The sequence below is a fragment of the Numenius arquata genome, chromosome 4 (genome assembly GCF_964106895.1).
Source record: "Numenius arquata chromosome 4, bNumArq3.hap1.1, whole genome shotgun sequence".
NCBI lineage: Eukaryota > Metazoa > Chordata > Aves > Charadriiformes > Scolopacidae > Numenius > Numenius arquata.
This window is the reverse complement of record NC_133579.1, coordinates 15,538,621-15,565,202: the sequence shown is the minus strand read 5'-3', so window position 1 is coordinate 15,565,202 and position 26,582 is coordinate 15,538,621. Positions and strand designations below refer to the sequence as shown.

Genomic DNA, 26,582 nt, shown 5'->3' with positions numbered 1-26,582 from the left:
TGAGTAACGCTTCCTCTTGTAAGACGTGATCTGCAATTCACCCCTGTTTGTAAAGTTGTGATTATCTTCCGCAAGCCTTTCAGAGCAAAGGCACAGGCAGCTCAGCCGAGGTGTGCCGCCTTCGCACTTCAGTCCTGGGGCTTCCGGAGAGGAAGTCATTCGAGCCCTGAATTATCTAAACAAACACTAACTGGTCTAATCCAGGAAACTACGAGGTTTTATGGTACGTAATACTCACTCACAGTTCACACCACTGGCCAAACATCATTTTTGAAACACTGTGACATGAAAGGGAAGGACTTGGTTTTTTTGCTGATAACACCGGTGTGATGCCCATTTCTGGTTCCTCCTCAAAACCTCCACGGAGCTGCGTCCGGCCACATAGCCCTGCCTTGGGTGGAGCTGGTAGAGGCTGAGGACACACAGAGCTCTGTGCAGGTGCCACTCCATCTCCCTCTCTTCTATTTGAAAGAGCACATTCTGTAAGAATATCAGTTTCTAGCATCGACAAGTCCCCACAAATGGCTTCTTTGGACAAGGTGAGCTGCACGGTCAGAAATTTTAACTTGAGACGGCACGGTTACAGCTTTTTCTCACTTCCTGCGGGGACACCGGCCGGAGCGAGGGAGGTGTCACAGCCTATGGCTGTGGGAGCCGCTGCTTGGCCAACTCGCAGTTCCCTGGTGATTCACAAACAAACAAGCCACTGTAGAAGGAAACGGTGGGTCAGATGTGAAACCACAGAGGTAACTAACTGGCCGAGCTTCACAACGAAGGTCTCACAAAGCAGCTGCTTATTAATAGCACCCATTTCCAGCAGCCAAATAGCAATTTTTTTTTTAGATTCGACAGGCATGTTTAAAGACAAAATTTTTCTCAATTACCAAATTTTGAAAATATTCTTAAATATTCTTACTTTTTTTTTTTTTTTTTAAACATAGTCACAGGATAATAGTAGGTGAAATAAGGCTGAATCTTACTGTGCTGGAACAAAAGAAAAATCATGCCACAGTTCTTGTTTGGCACCAAAAAAAATGCTGTTCTGTGCTCTTCCTTCTCAACATAAACATAAGGTATCAGCTGCTGTCCAAATTGTAATAAAACACTGAAAAAGTGAAATGAAAAGTCTAAGACTGCACAACTTTATTCCTACCCACTAAACCTTACTACTGTGAAGTTAAGGCTGCTGGTACACCTCAGCAGGCTAAGTGTATTTTAAAATTTAAATTCTGAAAGCTGAGAAAGATAATTCCTCTCTTCTCGTGTTAATTCATTCATTACCATGTGGTAGTTAACATCTGTAAAGCATACATGGTAAGTAAATATGTGTTCCAGGACATTAGTAACAAATACATACCACATATATCATATATATCATAGATGTATCAATATCATACCATACAAAGCTATCACTCTAAAATCATCTAGAAACTCATGCATAGATATCTCTTAAGTTTTTGTTTCTCAGATTACATAACTAAATGATCTTTACTTTGTTCTTGTAGCCATGGCCTATGAAAATCAAACTTGCTCTACCATGTTCACTCAAACATTTAACTTTACCAATGGCCACAAAATTTACAAAAACATCAACAAAGGGCCATGGACTTTAGCACAGGACATCAGGGGAGACCTGTAGAATACTCCAGGTTGGCCAGTACCCCAGAGTCATCTAGTCCAACCTGCTCTTCAAAGCAGACGTAGTTATGACAGGCTGCTTAGGGCCACATTCAATTAAATTTTTAGTTTTTCCAAAGATGGAGAATCCATATTTTCTCTGGGTAACTTCTTTTTGTTCAACCACCCCTGTGTTAAAATTATATTTTTTCCTTATAATTTCTAGCAGAATTCTCCTGTTCCAGCTTGTGCCTGTTGCCTCTTGTCCTCCCACTGGGCACCTCATATGAATCTGTTGGTCTTCTTTATACCTTCCCATTACATAGGTATGCACAGCAGAGAGATCTCCCCTCAGCCCTCTCAATGCTGAATAAACCCAGTTCTCCCTGCCCCTCCTAATACCTAATTTGTTGCAGCTCCCTGACCATCTTGGTAAACTGGACTCACTCCCACATGTCAATGTCTTCCATGTATTAGTGTGCTACTGGAAAAAAGCCGTTTCCAAAACTGGAAGGAATACTCCAGCTGAAGCATCATGAGTGCTGAATGATGGAGAGTCAACCTACTGGCATCACTCTTGCTTACACAAGAGTGATGAAGAGTTCTCCAAGAACAATGGAGAACCTCAACCTGCTGGCTACACTCTTGCCTATGCAGCCCAATATGCTGTTGGCTGCCTTTACCACACCACCGCTGCCATCCACCAGGTACCCCTCAGACTTTTTCCCCAGAGCCACTTTCTAGCCTGTCAGGGTGTTGCATGGCTTATTGCATCCCAGGTGCTGGGCTTCGCGCTTGCCTTTGGTGACCTTCACAGGGCTCCCATCAGCCCAGGAATCAGTCAAGCACAGCAGCTCCTCAAAACAGATTTGATTCATGCCAAATAGCACCCTTAAAGACAGCATGATCTGGAGGAAAGTGTGTATCATAAATTACTCCTAAAAGGCAGAATGGGTAACACCATACCGGACTCGGCTCCCTCTACCCTCTAAGCTTCCAGCAGTGACCCAACAGGATTTGCACCTTCAGGCACCCCTAGGTTTCTTCACATCCCCGCTGAGAGCCTGCCCTGGGCACCCTCTGCTTCCTGCAGTCACTGGTGGGGTGTAGCACATCGCTATTTCAGACACTCGGACCTGCTAGTGCCACGTCCCAGCTGACGCAGGTGACACAGCATATCACTAGTGTACGACAGAGAGAAGACAGCAGCGCACTATCTTGGAGCGGCAGAGTTAAGATAGTCCAGAACACAGACTGACGCAGAAATAATCAGATATTTTTGTGACAAACTGTTAGAATGTCCTCATAACTTTGGAAAACAGGTAGAGCTACAGAAGGCAGAAAGCACCTGAGAAGCCTTCACTCAGCTGTGTAACATACCTGGGAGGGCTGATTCCAATCCCAGTCCAGATCCACTCTGCCCCACACTTTCAGCTCGCTTCCCTCCTCCTGCTTTGCCTACGCTTGAGGAGGTTCTTGCCTCCTTTGGGACTTCTGCCAGGTTCGATTTTGAACCTTCAGGTGTGAGGACCTTGCAACTGGTAGGAAGCTGAGACCAGCTGAAGGAATGGGGGGAATGAAGGTAGGACACTACATTTTCCTCAAACATCTCCACAGTAGGACCGCACCCTCATGTTTTAATTTTTTTGTGCATGTGCCCCCTCCTCACATCATCTATTTTGAACAGGAATTCTTTACTGGACAAGTCCAGTGCAACAATGTGCAGCAGTAACCACCATACCTCCAGCTGCTGTCCTTACCTGATACACACAAAGTCTCCTCCAGTTTTTAAACTATTAGCCTTGGGAGCATCCTGAAATAACTCCTTCCCCAAACACGTTTACCGTCATGGTTGCTCTCTCTGCTTTATACATTATAACAATGATGCTTTATGCAATAGACAATGACTCCTGTAGTTTTACTTCCCCCTTGCTCCTCTTTTGCCCTTCCCAGCCAGTTTTCACTTTCTGGTAATAGGTGAGAAAAAGCAGTGCTCCCAGCTCTGTGGAAGAGGCAGTGCTTGCCACACTATATTCCAAAACCATCTAGAAATCACTAGTAGATGTTGAAACTGAAGAACTGCTAACACAGAGGACCCACAGAACCAGAACCTACTCCATGCTGTACTTGCCCTTCACCTCCCTACTGCCAGATGTCGATCCACACTAACGGTTCACTACTGATGCCAGGATGCTGACCAGGAAGGTTACTGGCTTACAGAGGCGTCCCAAAACAGCAGTGGGTTAAGTCACTATAATGTGTTAAATTTTAAGGCTCCTGCAACTCAGTAACATTCAGAAGCCAGTTATACCTACTGCAGAAGACAGGCATCAGGAAAGTGATGAATGATTATTTAGGAAACTTGTTCTTTTGGGAAAGCTCAAGTATATTGTTTCTTTTGCTTAAGGAAAGGTTAACTCAGACAAATAGATTTTGATGTATTACCTGAGTCAATATCCCATCTTGGACTCCAATTGTTCCAATTTGTTATAGCTTGATGTAGAAGTCTTTAATCACTTGGACAACATGTGAACTCCTTATAAAAATGATTTGATGCAAGCTTTATATTGCTTGTTATACCTGCTAGATTTTATTAGAGTAACACAAGCATTGCCTTCACTTTAACAATACACAGTTAGGATATTTTTTTTGGTAGAGCTCTTTTTAACTGTGAGATCTGTGATTCATAGCTACTGCATACGTTTTTTACTATTAAAGCCAAGGGACCAATCATAGCGCTACATATATATAATATATACTATATATTGTAATTTTTTTTTTTTTTTACACGTCACAAAAAACAGATAAAGGTTTTTAAAATAGAAAACAAAGAGTCTTCAGGAGAGCTATTAGAAAAAATAAGCAAACTTTTTCAAGGAAGTTGACCAAATTCAGTGAGACACCATCCCATTTTCTTTTATAAACATCTATCTCCCAAGTACCAGCAGGTACAACTCTTCATGTTATAATACATGCATTTCCCTGTCAGCTGAGAGGGACTTTGCTCTGATTGCTACATTAAAAGCTGACTTCAGTGCTGTTTAAGGATGTCTCAAATAAATCAAAGCATTCCAAAAATGACCCAAAACGTGACAAGTAATGCCACAGATATTTAACATGAGGCATCTCTTCATGCAGGATGTCAGGACGGCTCATGAGGCCACTGCACGGCAATGGCGCTCGCTATCCGGGATCCTTTTGGAGTAGATTCCTTCCAGGCAGGTATATGGATGTAGGCATGAAGCAGCAGGTCTGAGGTTCTCTCTCACTCAAGCCATGCACCAGAGGCTGGAGGAGAGAGGCAGCCACAGCACTGCGCTGCCAATGCAAGACACCGAGGTGCCACAGCCTGGGCGTACTGGGGACAGACGGGGAAGAAAACAAGAAAAACCTTCTGAGAGCTGAGGCTTGCAGCCTTGTAAGTCTGGCATCAAGGCATAAGGCAACGTGGGGGCTAAACCACTAATTCTCAAGGTGAAGTACTATAAATTGCCGACAAGCTTGATTTCCAGAAAGTCGCTATTGCAGCATTTAAAAATGCCAGTGTAGGTTACAACCTTCTGTGTATGTGCATTTTGGAAACTCGGGGCAAGTTTCTCAGAGCCTATAGAACTGCAATCAAATTAGGAGATCAATTTTGCTTCACTGTACTGCATTAACATATGTCAAAATGAAAAAAAAAAAAGCAAAGTTTTCACTATAGATTTATTTCTGCCAAAATGCACACTGTATGAGCCAACAGAGTTAAACCACGGCGAAAAGAGGATTACGATAAAAAAAATAAACAAATCTGGTATCAAAAGCTCACACCAGCCAAACAATGTCTTTGATAGGAAAGATAAGAATCCTTATAAGGCTAATTAACTAACCCACCTCTCCGTCCTGGAAAGGCTCTGCAAACAGTTTCACAGCCTCTCCAGGGAGACCAAGTGATATCTTCAGGACAAAAATTATATCCTGGAAGATTTGAAGGGTCCTGCAAAACTAAGGTGGCTGGTTTTTACAGTGCAGGAATTCATGGCTTGTCCAACGTTCAATCTATCAGACAATATTGCTGCTCTTTAAGATAACTTTTTGGGAATTGCCCTTAGTATGATGCAAGTGTTTTGTTCCTGGTTTTGTTTCTGAATCTTGATGCCAATAGCTTCCTAGGTATTTGTACAGACCGCCATCTGTATGGGACCAGAGCATCCAACTGCAGAAATCTACTGCTGTTGGTTCAGCAAAAGTTAAGGCTTTGGGGTACCTTAATATTTTCTTAATATTTTTCTTCCTCGCATAGAGAATAAAAAAATCCTCATCTTTTTAGCGTAGTGCTGTTACCGAAGCAAAATTCCCTGCAATTGTGTGCTGAATATTAATACAAAAAAAGGTTATCACCTACCTGGTCAGTGAAGAAAAGACAGAACGCCTCTAATTTTCAATCAGGAACAGATTAAATACCTGACTGAGTGAAATCAGTTTATCCCCAGAACACTCTAAATTGTTGTGCCTGTAGATGCTGCTGGCCACCTGAGGTACCCGGGGCAACTCACTGGGTGTACAAGCACAGTACTGATACATACATACATCCAAAGAAATTACCTGAAGTAGTTTTAGCCACTACAAAAGTTTGGTTTAATCTGAAATGTTTATATGCTACTCTGTGAACAGTGACTCCACCTTCCACTCCCAGCTCTGCTTGATGGCACGTGTCACAGACCTCCTCCAAATATCCAGCAGGTCCCAATCCCGTGCCTCAGCCCAGAAAGCCTGCCTAGTCTCAAAACCCTGGGGAGGGAGGGAAGGAGGAAAATCCATCTCCCCTGCCTCTCCCAGGATAAGGTGGCTCATTTTTAACAATTAGTACATGAAGTAAAAACAAAATAACTTCACCCCCTGGAGAAGACCCCACGGCCCATCACAGCCAGAAGGCAGTTCTCTGAATGGCAGCGCTAGCTCTAAAATCCTGCTGGAGCAGCAAAAGGATTTACACGGAGGAGCAAGGTTTGTACCAAGTTGAACCATAATCATGGCATATCGGCACATGCAGGCAGACCTCAACAAGCACAGACAAAGCCATGCTGTGACCGTCTGGTGCAACTCTACGGTCTCTTTCTTCAAAAATTATCCATGAAAGACTTGAGTGTTTGGAGTAAGAAAGAATTCCCAGACTTCAGTGTTCCTCCTCATCTTAAATGCTTCATCAGATATACAGGCCTTTTTTTCTCTTTTTATATCAGATTAGCTACCTTCTGATACTCTCTTCTGAATTTAAATGGGCACAAAGCATCAGAAATCAACCACACTTACTATTCCTCCCTTTGCTCTAATCAGTTTGACAGGATCTCCCCTATATTAAAATTTTAGCCTACATAATTCTTTTGCAAGTAAAGGGTTATTAAACACTTTAATAAATCCTGTTAAGTTCATTTATTCTTTGGAAAATAATAACCTTGGAATAGACTTCTATGAAACTGGAAAAACTGCCAAGAGAAGTACTGCCAAGATAAGTGTGTAACTAGGTTAAACCTGGATTATTATTTCTGTTATTTACATTAAGGGGTATCACTATAATATCTTTAAAAAATTGATTTTATATCTAACAGTAAGCTATGCTTAATTCTCAGTTTGCTAAATATGACAAACAGTTTTAAGAAAACTCATATTAAATTCAAGACACAACATTTCACATTTAAATAAGCCTGCACATGAGTATTTTCCCCCTATAAAATCAAAGCTGCACATTTTACTCTGCCACTCTCTTGATTTGGTCATTGATCAAGTGAAAAATAACAGCACAGCACTGGATAAGGCTAGCAGTCCCAAGGTAACACTGATATTCCTGAAAATTCCTGGAATTTTCTTGTTGCCTTGATTTGTCCAACTACATCCTGAACATACAAAAGCGCTCCAACTTTCTCATGTAGCCTTCATTCATGAAAGGCTCTGTTTTATGGGTTCAGGTTAATAGAGAGCAGAATTGAAAATAACCTACTGTCTTGAAAGGCATGAGTCTGTGTCACTAAATGAATTAACTGATGAGCTCTGGCAGATATAGCAGTCTTCAGCAATCTTGTTTCACACCTATAAAAACTGCAGACTAGCTGGTGTCCCCCAACTCTAGCAGCGCAAGAAAGAGAAAAAGCCATTAAAAGGTTGTTATAAAAACCCCACGTCACTACACACGGGACCAGGAAGCTCTATATCGGTTTTGCAGCAGCAGGATCAACCAGTTTCCCCTGTAGGGTACATGATGGATCTGTGCCATTGCATCTCAAACTCTAGGATGCTCTTGAACCAGTCTTAGGTGGTTGCAAACCAGACGAACCTGAAGACCACTATGCTCTGTTGGCAGAGCTGACCTACCTTGGGTAGTGTCACACACATAGCTAGGACATATAGGCAGGACAAGGAAGAACAAGATCTGTCTTCATTGTGTCACGCCACCGCACTGCAGTGTGTCTGGTGACAGTAAGCCTTCTTAACACTCATGGGATTGCTGACCCTTTGATGAGCCCAAGAGACGTTCACATGCACACAAACACGCACACACACACAGAACAAGTGTGTCCTTTGTTTTTTTTTTTGTTTTGTTTTTTTGTTTTACTCACAATGCTATTTAGCTGCAGTAATTTTGAGACAAGCAACCCCATCATTTCATCCAGTGTGCTCCCTGAGAGTAAGTCTTTCTGGACAGGGATTTGAGCAGCTGCTGCTCAGCAGAGAATAAAATTCAGAGTGCTGGAGGGGGAGGGGAGAGGGGGCAACAAACAACATTTGTTTAAAATCTGGCAGGAGCATCCTAATTAGATGAATTATTGGATGGATCATCAGGACTGCTCCCCGAAGTGCCATAGGGCAGGAGAGCCCTTAGAGGACACATTGATTTAAGACTGCAAAAATGATCCTGGAGAGCACCATCACTGAATGCAGAACACTAAAGGCTCGCTTGTCTCAAAAATCACACTTCCCACACAGCGCCGTTGCTCACTTGCCATGTATATAAAGGTTGTAACAGTTAATCATTTAGACAGAGATAAATATTTATTCAGGGACTACCTTAACGTTGAATGTTATTTCCTCCATGACGTAAACTCGTTCAGGAAATGCTTTAGCCACCTCCTCCACACTGTTAAAATACTGCACTGGCTCCTTAATATCTCGGTCTTGTTCCAGCAGCTTAAACTGCCCTGAAAACAGATGATAAACAGAAGAGTTGTAAGATATTTATATTGGACAACTGTCACTGTGGCAACTGCTGGCTCAACTTCTTCACCATTTCGCTCAGTCTATTTTTCCGGTTATTAGCAGCCAAACAAGAAGACGAAGAGATTGCAGTGAGTCTCCTGAACCTGCTGTGAGAGACACACAGTTTCACCAGGTTGGAACGAAAAGAACATGTGGGAGCTGAAGTTAAATTAAAAAAGATCCTTTTACCACATGCTCTCTAGAAATAGTAAGTAACTCTGGAGGCATTTGTGTTTGTGTACTTAATTTGGCCTAACAGTATCTGTACAGATAGCATTTTTTGGCCCCTAATATTAAAAAGTTTACAGAAAGAAAACACAGCCATTGCTATAAAACCCCAAAACAATAAACATAAGGGGTTTGTTTCTGTTTTTAGCATCATCAAACAGCTATTAAAAAATGCTGGGCTAAACCCCTTTTACTCCCAGGCTTCCCTCAGAGCGGAACGGCACCTAACTTTCCTTAATCATAAACTAAGCTCTTTGAGAAGTTCAGCTAACGTAAGAAACTAAACCATACACATTTAAAATCCTTTTGAAGGTGATGGTCTCTAGAAGAGCATCAGAAAGAAGTTTTTCTTGCTGACTTTACCTCCCCCCAGCACGAAAACCTTGGCTATTTTCTAAGTCTTGTAAAAGGCAAGAACTAATTCCGGGGCAAACCTGCCAGGGACTGCCAGGCACATCAATCACCTCTGCACACTGTAAACACAAAGTTTCAAGGCTTTCTTTTATAAATACAGAGACAACGAAAGCTTAGACAGACACATTTGCTGTTTATATGACTTAAACTTAAAATCAGTGGAGCGATCTTCCCAAATTTAGAAACATTAACTACTACTAAGGTAAATGCTGACCTCAGCAAGAGAATAGCACAGCAAGACTCGATGTAAGAAACAACTCAAGAAAATGAGTAAAAGGCTGCATAAAATCAATGGTTAGTGCATCTCCTGTAAATCATATTTTAAAATTAGCAGTGCATGCAGCCACTGGATTATTGTTTCCAAACAATGCTCAGCTTCATTAAAATTCATCCAATACATCAGGATGTCAGCCTCCTACAGAAATATTTTCTCACTCCTTCAGCATTTTTGTGCACAACACCCCGCTGCCCCTCTACGTCCCATCAGACTTGAGACTTCTGTGACACGTTTGGAGAATTCACACACACTAAACTATGTCAGGCCACCTTGCAGCAGAGGAGGAAATGAATGCAAGCTCAGCAACTCCTGGCACCCCATGAGAATGACCTGTCCCACCATCCTGCCAGGTGCTTGCACACACGTGTACACGGACATGCACACCAAGAGAGGTGTGAGACCAAGAGGCTCAGCTTCTCCACCCAACCCCAGCACCCCGCTGACGGAGGCACACTCTTTTAGTCGGTATGCTGGAGTGGTTGTAAGCCTAAATATCAACTTACAAGATAGAAGACTTCCTTTTATTGCCTTCCATACGTGTTGTCTTTCTAAATTGACCACAGTAACTTTGAAGTATTATCATCAGGGTAACTAAAGATGCTGGTACTTCCCACCACGAGACCATGTTTTGCAACTGTTTAATAAACTCCACCACACTTCAAAAACCAGTTCCCTTGGAGCTTTTCCTCACTCTGTGTCTGTTTCAGTACACACTATTATTTGAAGTTCAGCCAAGGCAATTCAGGTGCTTCAAGGACCAACACTGGGGTAGAATCAGCAGGACCTTTGGTCTGACCTGGAGAAGCCATTCCTGTGGTATACTACAGCAATGTAGTTGACTACAGGAATGGCCTCTCCAGGTCAGACCAGAGGTCTGCCTCATGCAGGATTCTGCCTTAGACAGCAGTCAGCAACAGCTGTGTGAGGAGGACTTTAAGCACAACTAGCAATACCCCTCAGAGTCTCCTCCACTCCTCTAGGAGGAACTCATGGCTCAAGGATGCCCAGAGCAGGGAAGAAGTATCTTTGGGCTTAGTAGCTCCAGAGGTCATCTTCCCTGTAAATTTGCTTAAATGCTTACTGAAGGTATCTAAAACTTTCATTGTAGGCATACCCTCTACCTTGAAAAATTCTTCAACATTTGGAAAAACACTTCATGCGCTCAATAGAAAACTGCCAGCGTCCAGAAGCTGAATTCCTCAACCTGTCTGTTCCGAGCCCCTTTCGGTGCAAAGAACAGAGGGGCCAGGCAGCCGGCACCTCTGGACAATAAGCAAGGAGGTGCTCAGTTAACCAAAGCTGGAAAGAATGTCCTGACTGAAGCCTGAGTTGCAGATAGGGAGAGATGAAGAGAGAAGCACTGTGCTTATTAATCCTTAGACCACCATATAGATCATTTAAGTCCGGGTATCAGGATTTCCCTGTCAGCCACCAAGAGGAAGATGCATTCCCCAGCTCCCTGCAGGCAGCCTGCTTCCCTGCAAAGGACATTCAGGTGTGTGGGGGAACTGAGTGAAGTCAGACCTCCTCCTACGTGGAGTCAGGACGTGCCAGGACACCAGGCAGCAGCAGGGACTATGAGTTGCACCAGGGAGCACCTGATAGCACAGAAAAACTACTACTCTAGAGCACAGAGCCAATGACCGTATTTCACAGAAAGTCAATAAGGGCAAGATGTTCTTAAATTTTACAGAAGTTATCACGCAGTGTTCATTCTCCATGGGCTGATCTGAAGCTGTTGCTCTCTCCTGCTTAGTTCTGAATTGCTCCTCAGTGAGCACTGCTGTCCTCTTCGAGTACTGACACAGCCACCTGGATGCAACCCTAATTAATTAATTTGGGATCCAAGGGTCTGATTTGTTCCCTTAAGAAAAATCCAAAACCACAGCAACCTCAGACAAATCCAAATCCAAAATCTAGTGAGGTTACTTCTGATTTAACACGCCCCCCTCACGTACAGAATGGAGTTGAATACAATACTGCATGGAAGCTACACAGTTTTTTGAAACTCTGAGATATTGCAGTGATAAAATTTTGCTAGTTCAGAAAGAAATTGAGAACTCTCACTTCAGAGCAGGAATTGAGCTGGGCACAGTAACAAGGCATGAATAAGGAAGGAAAAAAAATACTGAAGAATAATACATTATATGAACAATATTCATCCAGCACTTTGACCGAGATGGTAGTCTTTAATTCTAGGTTGTAGTTACTCTATTTGGAAGCATAATAATATTATATTACTATGACTGTCATGTATTTAACAACAGATAGTCTGGTGGCAAGAAAAGGCCAGTTACCCATTGCAACCCAAACTTCCATGAAGAAGTTCCAAATTCCTCAGCACAGAACAAATGCTCCAGGCTCTGTGCAACTGGGAGGAGGGTCTGCTATCTATTGTAGACTTACACATGCTTCTGAAAAAAAAAAAAAAAAAAAAAAAAAAGAAAAATCAGCTGGAGCTTTGCTTCGGTACAAAGAGATGCTCAGAACCGTCTACGTCGCTATCTGTGCCATCCTCCCGTTTCCTTCAGCTGAGCCGCGCAAACACAAAGCCGTCTGTGCCTCCACTGCTAACAAGCAGCAGTTCACGAGGAGGTTGACTACAGAGGAGTACACACAGATCCCAAAGCATATAATAGAAGGGCAGCATTAATCTCCCCCTGTTACGAAATCGAGAAGTACGCTGTGCATGGAAGCTGTCAGGGCTGGATGTTAAAATGCCTCTTCTTTGGAAAAGATGGTTTATAACTTGAGGTTTTTCTATAGACAGTTTTTCAAAATTTATTTCCTCATTGAAAAAAGCAGACTTTTTTTATTGGGAGGAGAGAAAGAAGGGCCGAAGAGGGGCCTGCAATACACATTTGAGCCAGATGTCAAGTAACTAACTAATGGGGAGGAAGGAGACAATTTCTTATTATGTTTCTCCCTGGTCTCTAGTCAAGTTGCCATAAAAAAGACAGCATGGCTGAAATACAAGTTAAATGGACATGTCTGGCTTGACTGCAAGCTAAAGTGGAATTTTATTACACTTTGCAAGAGGCAAGATTCCATCGAGAGACTTTACAAAACTGACAGTAAGTTTAAACAAATCACAAGGCAATTTGACTGTGTGTTAATTAGGAATTTAACCAAAAAAGAAAAGAAAATCTAAAGCTAAAATTATACTTTTATAGAAGTACCCCCAATCCTCTCTTACTAGCACGAAAAGAATAATGAAATGTTTCTCTAGTAAATCAGTGCAGGTTCAGAAAGATCAAAGATTTGTAACACCTACACGGTCCACCGAGCAGGTGTGGTTACTCCTTCGCAGCCAAATGCAAGGGAGTAACGAATGACTACTGCAAGCTTTATATCTCTTTATCTTTCAGCCTGGCCTCTGGCAGGCACAGTATTGGAACAGTTTCATTCTAGTATATATTATCTCTGCAGATTATGAATTCTTATTTCCCTGTGAAGGTACTTACAGCAAAGACAGTAAATCCCCTACTGCTGGAAATGAGTCTGGAAAGATAAAAAGGCAGGGAAAGACCTAAACCAGGGCTTATCCTCCAGTTTATGGAGGCATTTATAAAAACCCAGTAGGAGCAGGAAGATCAGTCCATATTCCTTCTTGCCAGAAGTTGGCCCTGCAACATCTGTGAGCAGGGTCATTAACCAGCCCTTTCTCTCCCAGTCTTTGGGTTGCTTCTGCTGCTTCCACCACTTAGGTTCTTGCAGGCTTACGTACATTCACAATTCTAACCCACCTCATCCAGGTCATCTCTGTAATAGAAGATTCCCTGCTTTTCGCAGTGACTTAGAACCCCTCACCTCCAAGTAATCCAGTCATTCCCAAGAGTTCAGAATATTTCCAAGACAGAAACACTCATTTTGTACTGTGCCTAGACCAAGGGAGTCCTTATCTACAGCAAGCGTTCACAGACTGAACAAGCAGTCTCGTTTTGATGGATATAAAGGGACAAGAGGATGCCGATATATCAAAAAGAAAAAGAAATTCTGTTAAAAAAAAAAAGAAAAGTAGCCGCATGTCATAAGTAGGAAACACAGAAGGTCACCAAAACATCTGCTCAATTGCGTTAGCTGTTAAATGTTTCTCCAAGGAGGCAGGAGTTGTATTGTCTTTCAGCAGCTTTGATTATTTAGTAAGTCTCACATCTCCCTATGTGAGACTGTGCAAAGCCCGGCGCTTCTCAAGAATGCGCAGACGGCACAGCAGGATGGCAAGAGTACTGCAGAGGTTTATGTTTCATATTATTTGTTGACTGCTGACTACGTTTCAGTATTTCAAAGAACAGCGGAGCTGATTCAAAAAGAAAAGGCTCTCTACCTGCCAGAATAGCATCATTTTGGAAAAAGATAATTTTTTGTCTGCATTTTGCAGCGTTCCTGTGCATCCATCTGATAGGAAATAACCCTTGTTTTCCTCCCCACAAAGACGATCCTTGACATAACTGGCCAAGTCAAAGAGCATAAGCCTAAAGCATAAATAAGACATAATAACAAAGGGCGCAGAGAGGTGGCTTGCTAGGTATCAGGAAGAATGCCACTGCATGAATTGGAAAGCACACTTCAGCGTGCCCGGTTCTAAGATGGACCTGGGTAGTCCTCAGCTGACAGTGTACACAACTGTCCTCCAGGCCTGATGCAGAAATAAATTTGTCTCAGTGGGGAATGATGGAAGGAAATCTCAGTTTATGGTCTTACTTGTCACGCTGTCAGCTAGATCATACCATAGAGCTATTTCATCCCTACCTAGTCCTTAGACAAGGCAAACTGTAAAATAATAGATTAAGACAGAATCTTAATACTCCAGCCTACCTGCAATTTAAAAAAAGATATTTATTTTATTTAAATTGACATTTGCCAATATGTCTGCGCATAAAACCTGCATGTGGCATTTTGCTGTTGCAAGAAGTGTTGTCATGGCAGTGGCTGTACCTGTCTAGACCCGAAAAAAGGAAGAACAAAAAACAATCCATCACACCTTCGATACCGCTGTGGCATGACTAACTGGAACCAAGGTGTAAAGTCAATATTGCAGCTCTTTTGAGGACGTGTCACTAAGTAAATGTGAAAAGGTTTGGCAGACATGCAGAAGTAACAACGAGTGGGAAATAAATGCCTTGCTTCACATTTGTCATCTTCCAGATGGCTTGAAACCTAATTCAGAGTTCTCCAGAGGACAGAAGAGGGCCCACATGCCCAGGTCCTCTGGAGCAGCAGAGCTACTGGGTCCCCACTGCAGAGGGGACAGTGCAGGGAGAAAAGACTCATCACAGAGCGAAACTGCAAGTATAAACAGAATTACAGAACACTGTTTTAGAAGCATAGAATCGTAGAATCGTTCAGGTTGGAAAAGACCCTTGGGATCATCAAGTCCAGCCATCAACCCTACTCTACAAAGTTCTCCCTTACACCATATCCCCCAACACCGCATCTAAATGACTCTTAAACACATTCAGGGATGGTGACTCAACCACCTCCCTGGGCAGCCCATTCCAGTGTCTGACTTCTGTCACTTCTTTCTGTGAAGAATTGCTTCCTTATGTCTAGGCTAAACCTACCCTGTTGCAGCTTGAAGCCTTTCCCTCTTGTTCTATCACTATTTGCTTGTGAGAAGAGACCAGCACCAACCTCTCTACCACGTCCTTTCAAGTAGTTGTAGAGAGTTTTCTACAGTGGGAGCAGACAGTAGTCCACAAATGAATGATTGCAGACAGGCTCACAGCCCTACCGCCCAAGCAGGGGACAGGAAAGCTGACCACCTGCTCCATCACCTCGGCATTCCCCACTGAAGGAGCTACTGACTTCACCTCAGGTTGGAACCTGGCAGCAAACTAACATGGACGCAATGCTATGGTAAGCTCATCCCCTCAGTCAAAGAAAGAGCAAGATGACCCAAAGGTACAGGTTCATCCTTATCTGCCACATCAATAGCTTCTGTGAGCTATAAAAAAAATAAATGGTTTGGGAGGGCAGAGAAGGAAGGACGTTTTTCTGAGTTTTAAGAATTTATTTGTTTATTTTCATATTTTCAATTTGTTTATTTCAATTTTCATATTGTAGCCTGCTGAAAGCATACAGGACACTATAAAAGGGTGGAGAATACAGGAGGAAAATACATAACAAGAGTCTTAGGTACACAGCTTCCAAAGGAAAATGACTCGGCCACAAACTAGAAAAACTACAACTGATTCTTATATTATAATCACCATGAAATAGCTATTAAACAGACTTTGAAATACTGCCTTTGTTTTTTAAGAGCTGTCTGTCAGTACTTTTTCTTGAGACAAGGGAGAGGGGTGAAGAAGAGGACCTCCCATGTCCTGATCTGTACCCAATCTTCTGGAAATTTTGGGAAATTCTTAAAAAAACAGATGAAACATGAACTAGAGACATATCTAAGTAAACATAATACAATTAGAATTCATCAAGTGTACTGGAGCTAAACTTACAGCACTGCAAAGCAGAGGGCAAGACACAAAGGCACATTCAGTCAGCAGAGATTGCGCAACGTTTCATGGGGAAGGAGCCCTTCAGAATGAATAGTTTTACTTCTTGGAAGTATTATGAAGATTTTGAAGCCTTAAACGCCTTTATTCCCTCGTCTCTGTGGTACAAATACCCATTCAACCAAGAGCGAATGAGTCAGGCATTGCAACCTGGCGAGACGTGCCGAAGCAGAGCATCAGCGCGCTGACACATCGCCTCTGCGTACGCGCTCACACCGCTGGAGAGACCGAGGCAGGGAACCCAACCACGTTTCCCACACAGCAACGCAACGCTTGCTAATCAAAACCTCTAATCCTATGCTGGCAAAGCAAAGGGGATGGTACAGCCTAGTGTTCTTGTTTCTCTTATCTTACTTTTATGACTCTTAAGTAGCAGAACAAAAAAAAAAAAAAAAAAAAATTTGATTCTATTGGCAGCATAACAAAGAAAAATCAGTTCAAATGGTGACTGATGATAGCTGAAAGCAGATTTAACTCACAGATATTGCATGAGAGGGAATTTTAGGTTACAGATGATGTAAAAAGACAGACAGGGAAAACAAGCCAAACCTCTAACCCTTGTTTCATAAGTTATTATCATCACAAATACAAGATTACCACAATGAAATGTTCCATTTTACGGGGTCACATGTTTGAGTGTCTGGACTGTAAGTTAACTAGATTTAACTTACTCACTGGGTTATCATCGATCTAACTTGTAATTAACATCATTCTATTCCTTTCCCATGTGCTGCCAACAAACACCAAGAATATTCCATAGGCAGCGTGTTAGTTCACACGCTTAAGTGACCACACAGAGGAGTCTGAAGACTACTGCTCTGTCTGCCTTTCTTAATTACTATTAACAAAAAGCTGTTGCTCGTTTCCTATGGAACAGTAAGATGGCACGCTCCCCTGGTGAGTAACAGAGCTTATCCAGGTCACAGCACAAAAAGGCATCAAAAGAAAGAGCGAAAAGTTGCAGAAAGCCCAACTAAACCAACCCAGAGCTTGTATGAAAGAGTGTTGAGAAGATAAGCCTGGTGACAACAGCTGCCTGATGACAAAAGCTTTTCTTCTATGACTACTAGCACTGTTCCCTTGATACCGGAGTGGAGGCCCCCTTACACTTCAGTTATGAAAATGGTTAAGTGGCACTAAAAGCTTATGGCTCCAACCTACTAGAGGGGCATCCAGAATCCTTATGAGAACATCTGCTGGAAGACAGGAAGATTTGATAAGAAGGTGAAGCCATTTATTCCTCATCTAACAGAAACCTCTACCAAAACCTGCTGCCCTCTATATGAACAGCTGGAAAAGAAAGTGACATAGAACCAAAGGTGAAAACGCACATGGTTACAGTTCTTCCTGCACTTTGAGTCACTTGTCTTACTAAGCAAATACATTGCTTTCTTTTACACATTAACGTGATTGATTCAGGGCTAAAAATCTGTCCCTAAGGAGTGAAGGCACAGTTTAGATATGCCAATGCAAGTTGAAGATCAAACCTTGCACTTAAGTGCAAAGCCCTTAACAACATCTTACGTTGTTCTGCCCAAGCAGATTTTCCCATTCTAGAGAAAGAGATTACATACATTTAAATTAAGAGGCAGCACAGGCTTAAGCTGCCTTTGGACCTATTCTTAACTAGGTGATCTCCTCCCAAATCGTCAGTATACACTCATCCCAAGACATTCATCAAAAGAACAGGGGTGTCTACAATAGATTAACATTTAATTAAAGTACAGAAGAAAGCCGAGATGAGAGTAACAGAATAAACTCCGAGTTAACATTTGAAATTAATATTACTAGTTCCAAGCAGGTTCAAACAGGCCATGTTAGAATACCTGCTAAAGGTAAGCCAAGCGTGCTGGGATTTTACAGCACAGCTGCATCAAAAATTTCTGCCCTTACACCAGAGATTCCCCCAACTCATTAACACTGATTTCAGTAGAAATTATGAATGTGTGAGAACATCATATTTCTTCTTTAATGCAGAAAGAGCAGAATCCCATTTTTTATTAAAACAAAATTTGTGGTCATTAATGTGCGGAAAACACAGTAACACAAATTTGTTCCATTTGGGCTCATGCCCCCACCAGGAATGATGCACTTGTAATTCATAATCTGCATGACTCCAAGTACCAAATGAATAAAAAAACCCAACTCCATCCTTCCCCCACTTCAAAGGACACCTCTTCATGGAAAATCCACACGAGAAGAAACCTTTCTTCCCTTTCACTCTCCCCATTTTGGTTGCTAAAGAGTGAACTGAAGTGCCAATGAAAGAAACCGGAGTATTTTCTAAGGGCAGCAATATTTCGGGACCTGAGATCAGCGCAGCTGTAGTTGAACAGAGTTATTCTACTTTCAGTTTCTAAATTAGTTCAAAAAGGTAAAGAGGAATTTGGCACTGATGGAAAGTTAAAGTATTTTAAACACAGACTGTACTTACAGGGAGCAGTTTAATTTATTTCCTCATTACCAGTGCATGCAAGTAAAGGATGATATTTATTTGAGGTTAAGATAAAAAAATCAGCCTGCATTCAAAAAAGAAACCCCATTCACCAGTGGTAACAGAGAAATCTTACACTGACAGATGAAAGAGGTGTTCATTCTCAGAGGAACAACTGAATTTGGAAAGAGGGTTAAGCATTTTGGGGGACAACAATTTGGTTGCATTGAAGAAAGCAATCTTTTTGCAATTTAGAAACCACCAGGTCCCAATCTCTGTATCAGGCCTTCTCTGAATTGTATTACTTCACTGTGTTGATTAAAAAATTGGAGAGAGTCACAGTTATAGGAAGGAAGTTAAGATGTGCAGATACATCTTTTTTGGCCATAACATGGATTGCAGAGATTCTAGCCATGAGTAACTTGTGAATTTACACCAGACACAACTTTTTGGATTTGGTAGCCATCTCTTAAAAAATAAGCTTGACAGAACGAAAGTTGGTTTTTCCAAACAACTTCATACGCATTCTTCTATTTCTTGGCAAGTCAAAGCTTTTGCTAAAATAACAGCAGCAACTGCTGAGCCTAATCGTTAACTTCGCTTTACTAACAGCTTTTATTTATTTATTTTGCAAAAGCTTCGAAGTCAACACTCACCAAAACTCAAGCTCTTAATGTTTCTGCCACACTGCAAAGACACTTTCTTCAGTCACAAACCCACCACCCTTTATGCTTTCTGCTGTTTTGCTGACAGATCTTTTTCCCCCTGCTACTCCCACGTGAGTACCCCCATTTCCATTGCCTGACTTTAGCGCCATTCATTGCTCTCTCGCTCGCTGAGCAGCCTTTTGTGCCTTTCAGGTTCTGACCCCGTCCCATGCTCAACGGGCCCCGGCACGAGTGTAGGACGGTGTGTCGTGAAATACTCCACCCGAGAAGGACAGTCGTGTCGACAGTCCTGCCTCTGGCAGGCACTTGCGCTGCAATCAACGAAGCTAAAGAAAAAGTGCATTCATGGAGCAGAAATCTTGAAAATGTACATAGATCAATTCCGTATAAAAAGTGCTTTTGTTTCCTGTTCAGGAACAGGTTTTTTAATTAACTGAATGGGAGGAGTTGTAAAAACCAGGAACAATGACTGAGTCAGCAGCTCAGTCAGTTCTTAGTAGCTTACAGGGCTTTACATGAGACAGAATAAACGTATTTCATTCACAGTTAGACATTTTTATCAATGTGTAAAGAGACTTCAGAGCTTGGGCTTGGTAGCCTGAAAGACCGTCTGTGCGTTATAGAGCAGCTTATTGTTTCAAAGCTCCTATCTCATCTACTTGCTGAATATACATGTGGTTTACAACCTCTAACAGAGTCTTTGTATCTTTTTCCTCCTCTTCTTTCTCAACTTAAACCTACTGCAGTATTGCACTCAAATTACTGGAAAACCTGTTGCTCAGATAATTCCCAGCATTTGGGTACCAGCAATGGAAAGGAGGAGTGGTTGTTTTACATGCTTAAAAAGATGATTTTCTTAGGAAAGATACTATCACTTTGTATCATCAATGCCTGGTACAGACTTTAGCTTACGTATTTACAAAGTGTCTAAATTAGGAAGGAATTCAATTTATTATAGCTCTGAGCACCAGCAATCATGAGCAAGTTCTGAGAAACAAGTTCACTTTACTTCTGGAACAAATTAGACATATTTAAAACTGAAATGAAGCCAATTTCCAAAGAAACTCCTTAATTACACAATAGATCTGGTTTATTAAGCTACAGTCTTCTGTCAAGGAGAGTATTCAGTGTTAAGTAAATCTATGCTACCGCTAAAACTGTATTAAAGAGGATTTAAAACAAGTGTAGAGCCAAAAAAATATACAATCTGAAAATCACGTAGTAGCTTATGGTCCAAAAATTGTCATCCGTGACATTGGAATATCCATCAAGCACGCAAAGTAACTTGCGGCAAGCAAACATTTCTAACTTTTGTGTTTTAGGATCAGCAGCCACGTATATATATCTTTGCCTCAGCTGAGAAGCAGAAGGTGTTTCGACACCCGTATTCTGCATGAGGTAAGCCATCTCTTCACTCACTCCGTATGAATGCAGCAAGAGTTTCTGTCAGAATCATTCGTCTGGTTTCCAGTACAAGAGGACATTGATTCAGCATTGTGCAATTTATCTATGAAGCAGACAAAGCTCTCAAAAACAGCTCAAGATGAATGAAGGCAGCTTTTAAGAATAAGCATTTTGGCATATGTTCTCAGCATGTCCTGAAGTGTCACATAATAAAAAAAGGGAAAGAGGAGATAGCTGAAAAGGTGGGTGAATAGAGATGGTGGGTAATAGCACGCTGCTTCAGCACTGCCACTTCATTTAATTTTTCATTGCTACTCTAAAAGGCAACAAAGACAATAAACCTAAAATTCAGATCTAAGCAAGATACGCATCTGCCTCAGTTCTCCTGAACACATTCCTCCACACACATTTTGTTTCATTACCTTAGATAAGGTGGGTACCATCTAAACCCCTCTCTGGCAGTTCAAATGATCATAGCTGAATCCAAAAGGTGTAAAGAAACAGAATGCCCGGCCAGTTTTTCCCTCTCATAGGATGCCTGCCAGCTTGGTGAGAGCCAAATGAAACCAGGCTAGTGGGGGCAGCCCTAGCCTGAAACAGCTTGACAGGAAAGAAACGCTACAGACTAGACATGGGGTAGCTTAATTTCCAAAGTGTTTTCAGAAGACCACTTAGGGGATTTTGTTTTCTCCACGTAAATGGTAATTCATGATTTAAAGAGTTGTACTATGCTTTGCTAATGCTTTCTGAAATGCTATTGAATATTTTATCCTATATACGTTTCTCGTGAAACCTTCTCGCTAATATTGGTTTGGGGCATCTCCGGTTGAAAGCCATTTTTGCACCAATTCCATTTTGTAGCCTTTCACAGAAAGGGCTGTGAAGTGGTAATTATCAGAGTGGCTGGCCGCCTATTTGTCTTTGAAAGCACACGGACTTCCCCAGCTGCTAGATTATCATGAGATATATTATTACATACTGATTTCTAAGTACACAAGCTAACATTAGCAGCTGCAAATGCTCCAGAGAAATTCTGTGCTTTAAATTTCTGTGAAAGAACTTTAGTTTTATAATGAAGAGGTGATCTTAAATCTACCTCTGGGACTAAGAGAAATATGATTAATATTATTGGTTAAAAAAGTTATTCCTTGAATAATGAAACTAAATCAATACTGGGCAGTTTGTGTTAGCACCCAGATTTAAGGCTGTGAAAATGCCATCAATGGAAAAAAAGGATATTAACATTTCAGACAATTAGAATTGGTTAGTGTAGAAAAGAGAGACAGATGACAGTTAGAAACCAGAAAAACTGGGACATCCCAAGCTAAAAGCAACTCAAAACCAAAATCCATCAAAAGATAAGTCTTTGCAGCAGAAGTTTTCTCAACAGCTTAATGTTCCTTTAAGGAAAATTTCTGTTTCAGTTGAGATTTCTGAACACAGGGAGCAGAAAGGCAAAGACACAGTTAAGAAACCCCACCTTTGAAATGACATGAATTGCCCTCCTTGAAGCAGTAACTTCCCAAAAAAGTCCTTTCCTTCCTTTCTGAACTTCACTACTGCATACCCAGGAGGAGCAAAATTCAACATCATACACGGCTTCCCACACACCGAGCCTCCACAGACATACCATGGCAGAGTCATTACCATGCTGCAGAAGGTCCCTTGGAGAAGGGTCACCTGCACCAAGGAAGCACCCCCAGACTTCTCTCACCCCTTCAGTCTGCCGCCTCCTTCTACCATGCTGGGTTACCTTGAGGGGACCAAGTGCCTATCTTGCCAAAACCCTGCCACTGAAAGTGATGGTCTTTACCACCAGTAAACTTGGCCAACAGTACATGCTGGGTTCACAGAAAGTAGGACAGGCATGGCTTACTCTGACTGGGCGTATGGCACCACAGCTAACAGGCTTACCTACACACAGTTTCAACGCCTGCTTAACTAAATCAGTATAAAACATGTTTAGTTAAATCACTGCAAAGACTGGGACCAGCTAAGCCAAGCCAGATACAACCTGGTTTACAATCTGTGTCATTTTATCTGCTGGGGGCTCTCTGACCGAGGGGTGTCAAAGCGGGCGATTCCAGGGTCCTCACCTTTCTTCCCTGCAATCGCTCTGCTTTCTTTGAGCACAACATGGAGGCTTCCCCCGCCATGCTTCACTCTGAATTGTCTGAGAGGCTGGGAACCTAAATACCTCTAAAAGTTACTTAACGTCTTACCTAGAGGTTCCTCTTCACCGTACCCTAGCATTGTACCCCTGCCTGCTCCGCGGCTGACCAGGCAGCTCAGTTGCCAGCTCCAGGAAAGCTGGCTCAGCTGAGCCAGCCCTCAGAAAGCTGTGTGCCAGCTGACCCAAGCCTTCCCTTGGACAGGAGTCAGAAAACTGCTCTGCACACTTTCCATCTGATTCTCATTAAACGAGCCTTGCGATAGCCAGCCACCGCAAAGCGACGAACGCCTGCAATATGATAAAAAGGTGGCTATTTTTCATTTTCCACCGTAGAGAAGACGAGTGGTGTATCTAAGCAGAATGAAGTGTCACGTACGCTATCACGCACATCTGCTTCCTTGAGCCATCGCGCCTGACAGCAGCAAGGCAGATACGGCAGCGGCAGGTTTCATCCCCAGCAGCACAGGACATCTTCCAGGGACTCCCGGCACACAGACCTTGGTTGCCATCCCACGCTGGGCTGCTGTCGCTTCCCTGCTCGTGTAAAGCAGGCAAGCCAGGACGCGCTGTGACCTTACACCTCCGTGGTGCTGTGTGGGTAGACCCTACGTGCCTCGCTGCCAGGGTTTCTAGGGGAAGGTCTGAGGCCATGTCAGCCAGCTGATCTGTGACGCCTGCACACATCTCCAGCCAGCGCTGAAGGTTTAGGATGGCCCTTTGTATTTCACTTACTCACTTCTTGCCTGGCAAACATCACGTGTGCCATCTCCTCCCTGCTCCCCCTCACTCAGAATTATTTCCCTCTGAAGAAACAAAAAGCAAGCAAACGAGTATGTAAAATATATCTTCTGGGATATCTCTTCTAGGAAGTAGTATAGCCATGAATCAGTAAAGGAACTGATTAAAGTACAGCCAGGAATCAGTATGATCCAAATTTCTTAGTAAATGCACGAAACATACAATAAAGAAATCTATGCTACTCAAAATTATTTTCTTCTACCATTAAAAAAGCTTTAGAGTCAGTATCAATATTGAGAGAAATGAAAGTTAAAAAGCGTTCTTCCCAGAGTAATAATAGAGGATGAGCTTATCTACGACCATACAGCACACCACTGTAATGATCAGCAAAAAAAGGAAGGTTAATTAGTCAATAAATTGAGCCAGACACCAATCCTTCACAACAGAAAAGCTACTCTATTAGCAGCTTACATATACCAGAAATATCAAAACCACACACTTAAGATCTTCATGCAAGATTATAGCACGAAGCACTAAGGGCTAATCCAGGAACGCCAGACAATTTAATTACACTTTCTACTGAAAAATTAAACCATATGCATAGCTCATCAGATCAAGCCCTCTAACATGTTTCTGCTTTCGATATGCAACATCTGTCTGAAAATGAGATTTTCATTTCCCTTATGAAACCTGATTCCACCTCCACAGCCAAACGCAAACAGCGTTGATGGAAAGAAGTGAGGGAAAAAGAGCAAGCGTTGAGTTCAACCTCTAAATAGTAAGAATGTTAGAATATGACAACTCTTTCTTTACTGGTGAAGGCAATAGGGCAATACAAGAATAATCAAAATTTCTTTCCCCAAAAAATATATACTAAATTTTCTTCAGTTTCTTCCTTCAGGTCCACAATTAGTTAAGGTCTCATTCCCCATCAATTTCTCCGATGCTGTAGTGCTATCTCACTAGTTTTGGCTTTCTCCTGGAGAAAACCATGTAGAAGGGCTGCACACGTGCAATATAAAGACAAAGAAATAACACAATGCTGCTGCTGAATCAGCTCATCTGCCATCTTCATCACCCGCCACCTACCGTCACCACAACGTGAAGCGCAGTGAGCTTTAGAAACCTGCCCATCATGAGGATCTGGGCAACGCACACTGCACCAGCTCCTATCAGCTGAACAACATCTATGCTAAGGAGAACCATATGAGTAGGGATTTAAGCCAAAAAAATGCTTGCTGCAAGTGTTACTTTAAAAAGCTGTTACACCAATAAAAAGGGCTTTTCTGAAGGAAGAATGGAAGCCTGCATATTCCATCTGTATTCTATCTTATGCTAGCAATTTGCTACCCGTTTTTTCAGCAGCCTCTTTCAAAAGGATCTTAAACTTTCTACGAAAACTTTACAGAATAGTTGTGTATTGAGAAACTTGGTTAAACTTTTCTGCCCCTTGTACAGACCTGAAGTTTTAAAGTTATTTCTTTCTTTTCTTCAGGAGAACTATTCTGAGATACTTTCCCAGAGTTTTGGTGCCCACAGGAGGGATGCCCACATGCATGCTCACTCACTTGGGCAACCCTACATCTTGGTGAGCAATTCCAGTTCATGCTACCCCTCTTCTGTTTCATTTGAGCTAGCGACTTGAATCCAATCTCTCACATCCCTGCAACAAAAATCAATCTTTCTGCCGCAGTCAGAACTGCATATACAAAAAACCCTGAGCTGCTCCAAATACAATCCTTGGGGCAGAGCAGCTGATTATCTACCCTTGTGGTCAGGGAACCATGAAAGTGGGAAGCAAATTTCAAGCCACTGCTTCAAATCCAGCACAGCAGGAAATGCATGAACATGCACATCTTATGTTATATGCTGAAGTTTTAAATCACCAGTGATTGTATGGTACAATTTTCTTTTCTATTTCCTTTGTGGATCTGAAAAGCCTTGCAATAAAAAAAACACCTCCCAAAACCTTCAGATTGAACTCAACGTGGTCCTGCAACAGTTCCAACAGGTCAGCATTCCCAAAGAAAAATGGCATAGCTGAAAATTAATTCTGCCAACTCTAATTTCAGACCCCTATGAAGAGACCATTATGAATGTTCACTCACAACATTCACCCACACTCACACTAATAGCCTGTATTTGACTACAAATTTCCTGGTGACGGAAGTGCGATACAAAGCAACAGCAAAATGTCTTGCCCACGCTGCTGTCAATTTAGCAGAAAAAAAAAAAAAATTAACCTGCATCCCTCTGGTTCAAGAAAAGTTTCATCAATACACATCAGACAGAGCTGTGTATATGTTCTTTTCATGATTTCCAAGTAGTGTTTGCTCATTACAGTAATTAAAATAACAGCTCAATCCTTTCAGGGTCGACGGTTTTCTAAAAATTGAACTGCTTTATTTCAGCTTCATCTATCACCGGGAGTAGGAAATCATTCTTACACCAGAAGGGGGTTCCTTCTCACCAGGGAATTTACAGGATAATCCGAGCTGCGGCAGCGTCGGGAGAAGCCAGACAGCACAAGGGGTGCATTGTTGGAAGCCCCCTGCCTTGCAGGGGCACCCTGGCTCCCCTTAGGGCAAGGGTTCAAAGGCTTTACCCAAAGCAGTGTGAAGGGGCAGGCTGCCATTCATCCTCTGCCCTGCTTTTTCTCCTGCCCTGGGGTGCCAGAGCCAATGCACTGGAGGCAGGTTTCAAGGCTCAGGTCTCCACCGTGATGTTCTGTGCTCTTCTGACCTGACAACAAACCCTCCTGAAGGCTGGTGGCAGAGAGAGGGTTGGGGCTGCGTTTCCTGCCCTGTCAGGACTAGTCCCGCAGGAGCAGAGATGCAGTTAAGCTATTACACAGAAGGGAGGTTTGTTTTGGTTTGGCATCAGAACT

At 42.3% G+C, this 26,582-nt stretch overlaps 1 protein-coding gene across 1 annotated transcript in view; it reads right to left on the bottom strand.

Annotated features, from left to right (window-relative positions):
* The window catches only part of GAREM1 (GRB2 associated regulator of MAPK1 subtype 1), a 99,795-nt gene that overhangs the window by 12,485 nt on the left and 60,728 nt on the right, over positions 1-26,582 (bottom strand). The window contains exon 3 of the mRNA XM_074146665.1: positions 8,659-8,789. Within this exon, the coding sequence (XP_074002766.1) occupies positions 8,659-8,789 (131 nt within the window). The remainder of the gene's footprint in view (positions 1-8,658; positions 8,790-26,582) is intronic.